We start from the raw sequence: 14725 nt of genomic DNA, 5'->3' as shown, positions 1-14725 counted from the left end.
ATTTATTGACATAGCACATTTAAAAATAACCCCAGTTGGCCAAAGTGCTGTACAGGCATAAACAAGTTGCAACAACAATAAAAAAAAAATGGGCATATAGTGTCACATTTACATGGTAACACAGAAGGATGAATAAAACACAATAGTAAAATGTACCTCAAAAGAAGTGCAGAATATATAACCTAAAATACTCAAATGTAAAAAAAAAAAAGAAAAAAAAAAAGGATAAAACAAGAAATAAAAACAACCAATCATCCTGCCTGACTGGATTTGAACGCCAGGGACTAAAATGATGTTTTAGCCTAGATTTAAATTGGCTCGGAGACTAGGAGGATCTAATGGACAGCGGAAGGTTGTTCCACAGTCTGGGCCCTGCCACTGTGAAGGCTCTCTCTACCCTGGTTTTTAGCCTCGGTAAATGAATACGTAAAACAAGTCCTGACAAACTCCTTGTGCGTTTCAAATCAAACAAATGCATGGTACAAATGTGACAACACGCCGAGGATAACAAAATCCGGAATGTCTGATGAAATATACACTTTTTGTAATTCCTCTTCTTTTCTCTTCGTCATTAAGACTCACGCTCCGTTGTAAATAAACCCCACATCTGCTTAGTATCAAAGCCTCGTCTTCTGGGTGCTGCTGTGACAGAGTGCCTTGGATGACCTTAGTGACATGTGCTGTATATCATGCAGAACCTCTCATTTTAAAAACCCTTGGAACTATTTTGATACTGCAAATGCCTCAAAACTTAACCCTGTCGCTGACAATGGCCATGCATGGTATGTTTTACACACCAACACTAAATGAATGAAATGATGTCACTACTTCTTTACAGAGGATCATATTCAGTCATTACAAATACTGTCTGCATGTTTCCTTATTTTAGCCCATGACTGCCGACACTATTAATAATATCAGTGTTATTCTAGCTGAGTGCTATTAATTGCACTGTACATAGTATGTTTATTGGGGGAAAATCTGATTTTGTTTTTACATACTTCATTAACGGCTTTAAAAAGGAAAATGATGACTTTTAGTTGAGCGATCAGATCAAGGATTTGTACTGACATCATGTTTCTGCAACTGCTGGCGTAATATATATTACCTGATACTCCTAGCTTGAAGGGAATACCTTGGGTGAAGATCAGAAGCTGTGTAGAAACGAACACCAACAAACTGCCAGGTTGTCTGCAGGGATTCCATTTGAGGGCAGTGGGGGCCCTCAGCTAGAGAAGCCAGCTTGTTAGTGAAGCCAACACCGTTGGGTCCAATGCAGACGTGACATTCGAGAGGCTGTGTTGCTCCATTGCTAAAATGAGGGGAGAAAAGGACGGGGGGAAGGGGACACCCATCTAGGATTGAATTTCCACAGAACAGCATTCCAAAAAAAAAAATCTGAGGCGACGCAAGATTGTGGAGGTTCCCTGAGCAAACAACCTCTGGTGTGTAACCTGGTGAGGGTTTAGCAGGCTTGCCGGTGGGTGCACATCGAGGACAGACTGAGACGTTTGGAAGGACACGAACAAGAGACGAACGAGCTGCTGAGCCATAAGAAAGGAACAATGTGATCATTTATCAGTGAGTAGTCATCCTATTATCAATCAGTACATTAGTCTTTTAAACCATTTGAAAAAAAACCCTATCATTAAATAAAGTTGGTATAGTGTATGGTATGGTAATCACTGGGTAAATATGTTTGTGAATCTGTGGAAACTAAGTCCATCTTTTCTGCATCGAATGCCATTAGGAATGCTAATTAACTATAGAAGCGTATCCACTCATGGGACCATGCTCTTGTTTCAGGCGGGTAAATCTTTCTGTTCAACACATTCTCCGGTGAGACATTTGTAGCGGCCCCTAACTTTGGATGGACCGTGGTGACCCACAGGACGCAGATGAAAGAGGAGGTGGAAGGAAAGAGAGCGATGCAGAAAAAGATAAAGAGATGAAAAACCAACTGAACCTCGAGGAAAAGGGCGAGACAGAGAATAAAAAGAATGAAAAAGAGAAGAGTTCAAAGGCCGTATGCAGGAAAGGATTACCACTGAGCGAAAGACTGGTCATTAACGTCTCAGGGATGCGTTATGAAACCCAACTTCGCACCTTATCCCAGTTCCCTAATTCCATGCTTGGTGACCCACGAAGGAGGTTACGCTACTTTGACCCATTGCGAAACGAAGTCTTCCTGGACCGAAATCGGGCCTGCTTTGATGCGATCCTCTACTTTTACCAGTCAGGCGGGAGGCTTCGGAGGCCCAATAACATCCCCTTGGACGTCTTCATGGATGAGCTGTTGTTCTACGAGCTAGGGGAGGACATCATGAGCCGCTTCAAAGAGGATGAAGGTTTCACTAAAGAGGTGGAGAAGCCATTGCCCTCAAACGAAACGCAGAAGAAACTGTGGATGTTGTTTGAACACCCTGAGTCCTCATCGGCCGCTCGGATCATTGCCATTATCAGCGTTATGGTCATTGTGGTGTCGATTCTCATCTTTTGTCTGGAAACTTTGCCGGATTTCCGCATTGAGAAGGAGACACGAGAGGTACATTTGTTTGTGTGGCGTAGACTTTGTGTCTATTAATGTTTAAACCTCAAGGTAGGGCTGTTCAACCAAATTGTTCCCCCCTATATGCAGTTTATGCACTGTGCGTACTGCACTGTTATGCGCAAATAGGTGCTTGTAAATGATCAATTAAAGAATATTAAATAATATTCCTAGCCTCTACCTGCTCCATCACTGATAATAAAATAATAGCACATTTTCCCAGACATTCAGTATCACTCGCGGCACACAGCATCGTGCTGGGTTGGTAAACAATCGTACGGGGATGGAATCATGATCAAAGTTGTGACTGAGAGATTTGCAAGTTTATATTTTTTACTCAGGTAAAAACTTGTATGTCATACATGAAAAAATACAATTTTACATTTGTCTAAAAAAAAGTATATATATCCATCCATCCATCCATTTTCTACCGCTTATTCTCTTTTGGGGTTCGCGGGGGGCGCTGGCGCCTATCTCAGCTACAATCGGGCGGAAGGCGGGGTACACCCTGGACAAGTTGCCAACTCATCGCAGGGCCAACACAGATAGACAGACAACATTCACACTCACATTCACACACTAAGGCCAATTTAGTGTTGCCAATCAACCTATCCCCAGGTGCATGTCTTTGGAAGTGGGAGGAAGCCGGAGTACCCGGAGGGAACCCACGCATTCACGGGGAGAACATGCAAACTCCACACAGAAAGATCCCGAGCCCGGATTTGAACCCAGGACTGCAGGACCTTAGTATTGTGAGGCAGACGCACTAACCCCTCTGCCACCGTGAAGCCCAGTATATATATCATTTTACATGAATAAAAAAAATTTCAAAAACGGGAAGAAGGGGCTCAAAATAAATTATATGGATGGGCCCAATATAGCCAAGAGTCACTCTGTATATGGACCATATCAGAAAGCTAGGTTCCAAAAATTCTTCCCAGATGTTTTTTAAAGCCATAAATAAAGTCATACATTATGAAAATCTGTACCAGGTAATGTTTTGCTGTATAAAAATATGGATCTACTGTTTTAAGGATGTACTCCAAAAACCCTGGTCAGAGATCCTAACTAGTGTTTTTAGGAACAATCAAAAAAAATAAACACTAACCAAAGATCGTCTGTAGGACTGCTTTGCTGTTTTAAAAGACGGAAAAAATACTAGTCGGAAGTTGTCTGCATGACCTGAGCCCTCTGCTGTTTTTAAGAAACACCAGTCAAAGAGCACTTGACAAGAGTGCTGTATTTTTAGGAATCTGCTCCAAAAATGTTCATTTTGTACTTGACTCGTGGCCCAGCCAAGGGCAGGTCTAGCCCCGAGGCTGCCAGTTGACTAGTCCTGCCTGAAGGCATATGACTGTGACATTTATTTAGCAACTTACAACCAATTGGTTTGGTACTGCAAGTTTTTAAACTTTTTCCATCTACAAGAAAGTTAATAGGTCACTCATCAGTGGGGAGAGGAAAATAGTGACAAGGAGACAAGTTGTGCATGGCCTAACCCCCTGCTACATTTAATACGCATGGATTTAGGAAGGTGAAAACGGGTGAGGCTTAATGCATCTAAAGAAGATGAGGTTAGGTGTGCAGAGGAAAAGGTCACCCATACGCATGAGCAAACAGGCTGCCAAAGCCTTTTGCCGGCTTAGAACAGGACACTGAAAGGTCTCACAGGATGAGTAGAATGCATCGGGTCATGTTAACGCATTCCTTCAGCAGTAGCCTGCCTTTGTACACTGCCAGGAAAGTACTGTAACTTAGTCCAGTCCAAGACCCACTGCACCGCATTGGTGGTCGACGATAGCGCTGTGATGAATGTGGGGATTGATGGGAAGTGGTACAGCGAGACACTCTCCTATTTCTCTTCAGTCATCTCACAGGGTTATATTTAGTGTGAGGAGAGCCCTCCGAGGTGATCGACACTTAGGATAGCCACCTTTAGTGATAAACACTCACTGACCTACTGCCAAATGCAAAACAAATTGTGTTTTTAAAGCTCTACTTAACAAAACAAACATATTTAGTGTCCAGTTTAGAGCCCTAAACCTAAATTACAACTACTGTATATTTGTTTGAATGACGCGTTAACTGACGTGCAAAATGGAAAGACAGGTGGACTGAAAGGGAGATTGAAGCAACTATGATTGAAATGTAAAGCTGTAAATGTCAACTGGTTTATGATGGCTGCCAAAAGTGACAGCCAATCAGATGGTGAACAACATACTCGAGTTATGTAGGTTATCAGAATACGGAGAAAACGGTATACCCTTTAGAAAAGTCCTTCAAAACAATTTTATACTTCGCCAAACATATATTTACATACAATCTTCTTAGAAGTATGAGTTAGAAGAATCATTCAAATAGTCACATAACTATTGAATGCATACTTGCCAACCTTGAGACCTCCGATTTCGGGAGTTGGGGGGTGAGGGGCGTGGTCGGGGGTGGGGCGTGGTTAAGAGGGGAGGACTATATTTACAGCCAATTCACCAACTCGAGTATTTCATATATATTGAACTCTGGCTATATATATGTATTTTATTGTATATATAAATAAAAGAAATAGTTGAATTTCAGACGGCACCTATCAAATACACAGTAATAAAAACACATTTTTTCTACTAACTGTACTGTGCTTGATGGTTACTAAAATACAACACCAACACTTACCTTTCACTATTTGAGTAACGTCACTTCCGAGTTTCCAGAAGATGGCGCCAGTATGTGCTTTGGCCTGGCGTGTCTCGCTGTCAGCTCTGTTCGTTTTTGTGTTGTTTGCGTCTATTTTCGTCTCTGTCGTCCTCTCCCCCGCCACCTGCGGGCTGTGTATCGGGCCCCACCTGGTATAGCTGTGCCCTTGGACGTGCTGGCCCCCGCCAGGTTCGGTCTTGTGAATGCAAGATCTTTGACAAACAAAACGTTTATCCTGAAGTATTTCTTCACTTCCCGCGGACTTCCTCTGTGTGACGGAAAAATGGCTGACAGCCGGTGAGTCCGCCCCTCTTAATGTTCCTACTTTAATTCTCCGCGGTCGTCCGGTTGAAAAAGAGGAGGATTAGCAGTCGTTTTTAAAAATGACTTTAAATGCCGTAAGATCCGCCTGCAATCCTCCTTTTCAAGCTTCGAATTGTGCATGTTTGAGCTGGAGGGGGCGTGGCTTCCAGCTCGGGCTGAATTTCGGGAGATTTTCGGGAGAAAATTTCTTCAGGTAGGTTTTCGGAAGAGGTGCTGAATTTCGGGAGTCTCCCGGAAAATCTGGGGGGGTTGGCAAGTATGATTGAATGTAATGAATGGAGCTTTATTATCATTGCACGTAACAAGTACAACAACGATACATTTTCAGTACAAACCCGTTCAAGTTCAGACAATATCACACTGGGTATATAAAACAGGAACACTTATTGGTCCCCACAACGGCAGCGCCCCCTAAAGGTGGGAAAATGATAAAACATTGGGTGAGGAAGAGGAGATAAAAGAGCAAGTCCCAAACTTTAAACACCTGTGGGGAAAGGGGCGGGGTTCAGTTTGAGACCAGGAAAAAAAACTTGAGCAAAGCACTTATGCATATTACGACAGAAAGCTCGTGACCTGCAATTAGGGGAGACGGGGTGGGCATCCGGCCCGAAGCTGCGAGCACCGGGGGCACTTCTTTATTATCCATAAAACCACGGGGCTGAAGCGACAATAGCCTGGATAATGGGGTGTGGGGTACGTGTGCGTGGGGATTGTATTTTCCATGGACGTATTTTGCGTGTGTGCAAGCTCGAAAAGCCGATTTGGTTCTCGATTGGTGTGATCGCAATAACACAGCGAGTCAGTCCAACAAAAGTCAAAGACAGGGAAGGAATTTGTAGCGTCTTCAAGGCACTATTCCTTTGGGAGAGTCGCGAACAAACTACTACGCCGGGTCGCTCCAACCAGAATAAACAATCTAGGAAAAATATGTTTCTGCTTTCTGCGAGCAGAAACAAATCTAAAAATTTCACTCTAATTGTCTATTTATGGTCCTCAAATCCATCATATGGTCCTCAAATCCATCATACTTTGCAGCGCAGACAGCTTCTCCAAGATGTTATCCAGTTTGCGATTTAGTCCAAAATCCCTAAAGTCTGAGTTTTGCCAATGTTACTATCATTTGTAGCAGCTTAGGGGTACCTTGAACGGCTGCCAGAATCTTCCAATTAGTCAATACGCTGAGGAACAATTACTCCAATGAGCAGATGTCCTGTTATCTTAGTTCCGAATAGACAGATGTCTTCAACATCCTCGACTGAAAATAATCACCAGGCGCCCGGTACCCCTCTCCAGAGTTCAACATGTGTCAAACAACGCCACGACACATAAGGACAGGCAGCCTCCTTCAAACCCAACCTTCTCGTCGAGAAGATCTTGTCAAATTTTGTTGAGAAGAAAGTTGATCGAATCCAGTTTTCAGATTTTGGAAAGCAGTTCAAAAAGAGGCTCCAAGACAACACAAAAGATGCTAAAGCAGGAGGGACAAGGGAGAGGGAAGGGAAATGTCCGCTTTCGGTGAGAGCCATAGAGAGATATTGTTTGCCTCATTTATTTAATCCATACAACAATAATCATATAGGAGGATTTGGTACATCAAAATAAAAAAGAAGCAAAAACGTAGACACAATCTTTACCTGTCTGTCATTTAATGTAACTGCTATTAACGCTTTGTCTGTGTTCACATAAAAATGGTGTCAATAAATATATAACCACATATTATCCCGTATTAATTAATGTATTTTTATTCAATGTAAGAGTAGTTTTCTGACCATTTTTGTCCGTTGTATTATTTTTTTATACCTTACTTTCATGTAGCTAATTTTAGCTGAAGCATGCTAAAGCTAGTCCACGTCTGGTCTTTGGTCTAAAACAGTGATTCTCAAACGGTGGTATGTGTACCATAAGCGGTACGTGGGCTCCATCTAGTGGTAGGCAAAATAAATACTTGATTAAAATACAAGGTTTTATTTTTTAATAATCAAACAGTGTTACCGTTCAAACTGTGTGTGATGTTACAGTGGTCAAAAATATCAAATATAATTGTTAAATAAAACCCGCGCCTTGTTTTTTATGTTTACTTAGGCCTACTATCCTACTGCATTTTAATGTTTGTCATTATGGTGGTACTTTGAGAGCAATGTTTTGGTCTAAAGACAAAATGGAGAGCTAGATCGTTATGAAACTGTCTTAAAATTGTATGATTAATGATTAAATAGAAACAAAATAATGTATTAACAGAGAAAAAGAGACCATTGCCTTACCTGCAACCACTTGTCGTTCAGTTAGCTGTCAGCTGCTACTGCTAATGCTAAAGCTACGAGTTCAGGTAGTAGTAATATATTTTCTTTATACTTTGAATATATCGTATAAAGAAAATATATTTCATTTTCAAAACATGAACGCATGGTTTTGTTGTCTATTTTCTTAATACACACTCTTAAAGTTCCAATAACATTTTCAAATCTGTCTTCAAAGCTTAGCAAGGCTACCAGTTCAAATTCTATACTTTGCCAAATATGTGTGTGGTTGTTTTTAGTATTAGAGTATTCATAATATTAGTAGTGTTTAGAGTATTAGTAAGAAGCAACACAAAGATAGCGGCATGGCGAATATGTGTCTCATTAATATAATATGTAAAAAAACAAAAAAACAAAAACAAAGTCGAGGACTATGTATATCAAATTCAAAAAATGAAGCAAACATGTACCTTACCTGCTTGTCATTTAGATGTTTATGACTGCTACTGGTAATACTTTAGTATACATTTTGCACTTTATTTCATCCATCCATCCATTTCCTACCGCTTATTCCTTTTGGGGTCAGGGAACTGGTGCCTATCTCAGCTACCATCGGGCGGATGGCGGAGTACACCCTGGACAAGTCGCCACCTCATCGCAGGGCCAACACAGATAGACAGACAACATTCACACTCACATTCACACACTAGGGACAATTTAGTGTTGCCAATCAACCTATCACCAGGTGCATGTCTTTGGAAGTGGGAGGAAGCCGGAGTACCCGGAGGGAACCCACGTATTCAAGGGGAGAACATGCAGGCTCAACACTGAAAGATCCCGAGCCAGGGATTGAACCCTGACTACTCAGAACCTTTGTATGGTGAAGCAGACGCACTAACCCCTCTGCCACTGTGAAGCCCACTTTATTTTATAAAGTGCAAAATATTTTTTATTTTATGTCGGAGTAGTTTTACGACTATTTTCGACATTTATTTTTGTACCTGCATGTAATTTAGGTAATTATAGTTAAAATTTGCTAAAGCTAGCTCCCATCTTTTTTTGAGACTATTAAGGAAATAAAGGACTATGACTAGAATAAGTACATTAGCTAGCTTGTTATGAAGCTGACCTAAAATTGTATGCTATATAATATGATTAAATAGAAGCAAAACAATTAATTTCAGGCACATTGGAGACATACCGTAATTCCTTGAGTTTCCGCCGGGGCGCTAATTGATTTAAAACCTCTTCTCACTCCGGCACTTACCAAAGGCATGCGGTAAAAGCAAGCATGCGCTAATTATTTTAAAACCTTATCTCACTCCGGCACTTACCAAAGGTATGCAGTAAAAATTTGAGTGTGATGTAAGCTTGGACCTTAAATCCTACTGAATAGCTCTTAATTTTCTTCCCTTTATGCAATTTCAAATTACCGGGATAGAAATCAGCCTCCTCCATTTTGAAAATGATGACAGGGGAAGTGTCACTCGTGATGTCACGAGTTTGACCAGGCGGTAATACTAAGCATGCGCTAATTGCTTTGGGAAGCGAGTTTGACCCGGCAGTAATTCAAGGCAGGCGCATACTATATGCCCTGCGGCAATTCAAGGAAATACGGTACTTGCAACCCTCCCGATTTTCCTGGGAGATTCGCGAATTTCAGTGCCCCTCCCGAAAATCTCCCGGGGCAACCCTTTTCCCGAATTTCTCCCGATTTCCACCCGGACAACAATATTGGGGGTATGCCTTAAAGGCACTGCCTTTAGCGTCTTCTCTCAACTGAAAAGGAGACTATTATATATGTTTCCGTTATCCATAGGTTTATCTATTGCCCATAAAGTAGGCAGTCACAGAGCTATTTCTCAGCGTGTGTTTATACCAGCCGGCAAGTTAATACACACAACATCCGGATTCCCATCATGCATTGCTTCAAAACTACGGCAAGTAGTAATGTCCAAAAACATAACAGAGATCAAGCAGAAAAACCAAGAAGAGACATGGCGACGACGAGTAAGAAGAAGAAGTATGCTTGCAAGTTTCAAAATGATTGGAAAAAATAATTTCAGTTCATCCAGGACAGCTCGAAGGGGAAGGGCTATGCTGTCTGCAAATTTTGTAGATCAGACTTCTCCATTGAACACGGTGGCCGAACAGATATACTCATTCATGAACGGATTATTTATATATATATAGAGTAAACATATATATACCCCCCACTCCCCACTTCAACAGCCCCCCCATCCCCATCTCCCGAATTCGGAGGTCTCAAGTTTGGCAAGTATGCGTGGAGAGGAAAATGAGACCATGACCTTACTTGCTGCCGATCGTCGTTCGGCTAGCTACAGCTAAAAGTTCCCAAAGTAGGTGTACCAACAAATGTATTCACGCATGTAATTTATTATGAAGAAAATGTATTTGATTTTCAAAATATGAGTTCATAGTTTTGTTTTCTTTCCACTTTATCTCCACTCTCAAAGTTCCAGTAGCATTTAAACATATTTGCCATTTTGAATTCCATGGGGGGGTAAATCTGAAAAGAAATAATTACCTCAATTGTGCTGTCAGGTGTTAAAGTGTGTATGCATTTTTTTGTGATCAAGGTTGTGACAAATCTAGATAATTGATCTATTATTTAGATTTTATACATGACTGACAGGTTTCCTTGTGATCTGTCCACCATTTCTGCAGAATTTCCACAAGCATGACAGCCAAGCAAAGAACATGTCAGAGAACATGCCACCACCCCCCAGTGTTTTCAACGACCCCTTCTTCATTGTGGAGACCGTGTGTATCTGCTGGTTCTCTTTCGAGCTCATCATGCGTTTTGCCTGCTGTCCCAGCAAGATACACTTCTTCAAGGATGTCATGAACATCATCGACTTCAGTGCCATTTTGCCCTATTTCGTCACTCTGGGAACGGAGCTCGCCAGGAGCAACGAAGCCAGTCCCGCCACTTCCTTGGCCATCGTGAGGGTTATCCGACTCGTGAGGGTCTTCAGGATCTTCAAGCTGTCCCGTCACTCCAAAGGACTTCAGATCCTGGGTCAGACGCTGAAGGCGAGCATGCGTGAGCTGGGCCTTCTCATTTTCTTCCTGTTTATCGGCGTCATCCTTTTCTCCAGCGCCATCTACTTTGCCGAGGCCGACCACAACGACACGGCCTTCGTCAGCATACCGCACGCTTTCTGGTGGGCTGTGGTCACCATGACAACAGTGGGCTACGGTGACATGTACCCGGAGACAGTGTGGGGTAAGCTGGTGGGCTCCATGTGTGCCATCGCTGGTGTGCTTACCATTTCCCTGCCGGTGCCGGTCATAGTCTCCAACTTTAGCTACTTCTACCACCGTGAAACGGAGTGCGAGGATCGAAGCCGGTACGCGCACGTCACTAGCTCGACGTGGGAAGACGAGGACGATGAGGGCGAGGAAACACAGGAGGAGAACCAGTATCCAGAGGAGGGTTATTACGCCATCGGTGGGACCTATGATAATTTGAATGAAACTCTTGCTAGACCGAACATGGAACCGAACGCTGCATTGGTAGGAAATGGTCAACTACGGGAACCGCTTGTCACCCAGGTGTGAACAGGAGGATCTCCACATGTCTTATTGACTAATGAGTATCCTCAGGATATACACAATTTGTACGTTTGCATTACGGCATCCTCTCAAAGGACAATACTGTAACCTTGGATTTACTTTAGACTAGTCAGTGTACAGCTTCTATGGATATACTGTCAACACACAGCCATCTCAATACCCAGCAACACGTTAAGAGGGTCTTGCCTAGTCAAGCACGGTCTGGGGCTGCGTGAGTGCTGCCGGCGCTCCGTTGAGGTAAACATGAATTCCATAAACACTCTGAAGTCAGGGGTATTAAACTAGCGGCCCGGGGGCATAATCCGGCCAGGAAGTTCAAACACTTTTGCAGCAAATTCCTAAAAACACTGGAATGCTGTAATTGTGATGATTTTTTTTGCAGACAATCCTTAAATAAAACAGAGTGCTCCTGTAACTCTGACAAAATAAAACGACCAAATTCAAATGTCCACTGTAGAGGACCTTGGTTCTCAGGAAAATAGTCCAGACCCCCCCGGTCCATAGCTTTTCTGGAAATGTGGCCCCCAAAATAATTTAATTGAATATCCCTGCTCCATGGTTGTTTAGGGACACAACGACTCAAGGGAGCACATGATCATAACCTGTGCTTTTTGTAAAAAAATTAAGATGTTTTTTTTAATTTAAATCTAAATCCATCCATCCATTTTCTACCGCTTATTCCCTTTCGGGGTCGCGGGGGGCACTGGCGCCTATCTCAGCTACAATCGGGCGGAAGGCGGGGTACACCCTGGACAAGTCGCCACCTAATCGCAGGGCCAACACAGATAGACAGACAACATTCACACTCACATTCACACACTAGGGCCAATTTAGTGTTGCCAATCAACCTATCCCCAGGTGCATGTCTTTGGAAGTGGGAGGAAGCCGGAGTACCCGGAGGGAACCCACGCATTCATGGGGAGAACATGCAAACTCCACACAGAAAGATCCCGAGCCTGGATTTGAACCCAGGACTGCAGTACCTTCGTATTGTGAGGCAGACGCACTAACCCCTCTGCCACCGTGAAGCCTTAAATCTAAATTTTGAACTAATTTTGCTGTCAAAGTTCAATAATCGGGTTGTTTGAACAAAATTAGGACTGTGTAATATTACCCGTAACCCTTTGCATATAGGCAAATTAGGTCATTCTTTTTGGTAGCGTAACACTTCACTGTTCACTCAGCACAGATGTCGTACATAACGTCTTCAAAGCTCACCTTTAGGCATTTGCACACATTCGGAAACCAGGGTGAGGTGATAAAAGCAAGGTACAAATATGATGCATCTATTTATGGCAACATCAGACAAAGTTTCGCTTTTGCATTTCATACCACATATTGTGGTGCGTTCAAGGACCCTTGAATACATGTAGAATACAGAATTTGCTAGTTTTTAATCACAGGAGAGGCATAACCCCGATTAGATTCACTACTAATAATATAATAGAATGATGATATATGATTATTATTATCCACTAATGATTATCATATGAAAATCACAAACACTCGACATATTTATCATTTATGATATATGATTATTAAAACTCCCATTTTAAATATTTTATAATGTTTGTTGGCACTATTTAAAAAAAAAAAAAAACACAACTTTTTTAGTTGCAGATCTGTAGGTTTAGGGTAGAGTGGTAAATAATAATAAAGACCATGTTGAGAGCCACAAAAAGCCTGATTCCAACATTTGGACATGTTGACGGTGAGCTCTATTAATGCGATTTAGACAATACCTTCTTTGTGTTGACTCTTTTTCCAGTGGCTAGAACATCTACTACATTGCTGTACAAGATGGACACTGACTAATCTAAAGTTGCATTTCAACAGCATTTTTTGTTGCTGAAATGTGACATTCAGTTTTTTTATTTTTTTAAATACCTCCTTGCTGGATTTTGAGAATGTATTTGTTTGTCCAGACACTATGACGTCTTATTTTGTCGTCACTTTGCATATTTCTAACTGGAAACACATGAGGCTTTCTCGATTTGCAAACACATCGGGATCTTTTGTAAACCAACTCTGCATTCTCCGCATTCTTTTGCCCATACACAGCATTCATGTGAAGACAGTGAAGTTCCTGTAAAAACACACCGTCTTTCAACACTTAATGAGAACTGAATGACTCCTGAATGTTTTAATAAATGCCATATTTATTTAATTTTCTATACAGTAGCTGTGGTTATTAGTGAATTTGAAATTATTTCTTAAGATTATAATGTTAGGTTTTGACTTCCACTATTAGAGCAGTGGTCATTATACCTCAATCACTGCCGTGCCCAAAATCTGCTTGGTTTTCGAACTCTATCTCAATTATCGTACGGCCCAACAAAGCACCCTGTTCGAAATTTTTAACCAAATTCGGTGCTATTACAGGTGTAACCCAGGTTGCTCGGCCCGTTGCTTTAATCCCATTCTGGACGTGGATTGAATCCTGGAGGTCTGCATGAGAGGCAAGTGTGCTGACCACCGAGCTAAAAGTCTGTGCTGGCTTACTCAGCGACCAGCACACTCTTGAAATTGTCAGGGAGTGAGGTTTACAAACGTACACATGGCATTACTTACGCACCGACTATATCCCGACGATACGACCGGATATCGTTTTTGGATACCATCGTTGCACATATTGTCACGTTTAGTTGACGACTCAGCCGGATCAAACGCTGGGCGGACATAAAACGCACTTAGGTAGCACACAGAGAGGACTCAGTCAGACTGTCTCAAAATAATTTCCATTCCAACAAAGCAAGTATGTCTGCTAGAAAACACTCAACCCTACAGTAATGCTTCACTTTTCAAAATACGCTACCTCAATGCTAATTTACATTGGATTTTTCATAGACATGCCACTTACTATATTAGCATTGGCAATTTTCCATAGCAATTTGAACATATTCAAATTTGGAAATGAAATCTACAACTAAGATGCACGTTACAATTAAACAGCTGGTGTGTAATAAATACAATACATACAGTATAAATACTTTCTAGGGCGCGATAGAAGACGAGATATAGCTTAAGGGCCAAGACGACTCTACACAGACTCTCACTGTCGCCCAGAGACATGCACGGAGAGAGTATGGACAACTCGGTTTCAGAGTTGACGTCCAAAAGGGCACCCATTTGTCACGTGAGGGGATTTTGACCAATTATTTATCATCTGGTCATCCTGTCTGATTGGTCAGAAGCCCCTTACGTGACTTCATGGCGCTATGTTGGACATCAACGCCGTAACCGAGTTGTCCATACGTTGTACACACGGCTCTGCTGTAGCCTATACACTACTGCCACATATGTCTTGGAATTGCAACTGCATGCAAAA

The 14725-nt window shown here is 42.0% G+C and overlaps 1 protein-coding gene across 1 annotated transcript; it reads left to right on the top strand.

Annotated features, from left to right (window-relative positions):
- Window positions 1-1133: 1133 nt before the first annotated feature.
- Window positions 1134-13569, top strand: LOC133558172 (potassium voltage-gated channel subfamily A member 1-like). Its single transcript, XM_061909349.1, has 3 exons — window positions 1134-1581; window positions 1807-2545; window positions 10486-13569. Exons 2-3 carry the CDS (start codon window positions 1871-1873, stop codon window positions 11380-11382), a joined length of 1572 nt encoding a protein of 523 aa, XP_061765333.1. The 5' UTR covers window positions 1134-1581; window positions 1807-1870; the 3' UTR covers window positions 11383-13569.
- The last annotated feature ends 1156 nt before the right edge of the window (window positions 13570-14725 follow it).

The sequence above is a fragment of the Nerophis ophidion genome, linkage group LG08 (assembly GCF_033978795.1).
Source record: "Nerophis ophidion isolate RoL-2023_Sa linkage group LG08, RoL_Noph_v1.0, whole genome shotgun sequence".
NCBI classification, from domain to species: Eukaryota; Metazoa; Chordata; class Actinopteri; order Syngnathiformes; family Syngnathidae; genus Nerophis; species Nerophis ophidion.
Note: the sequence above shows the minus strand (reverse complement) of the source record. Positions and strands in the feature narration are given on the sequence as shown.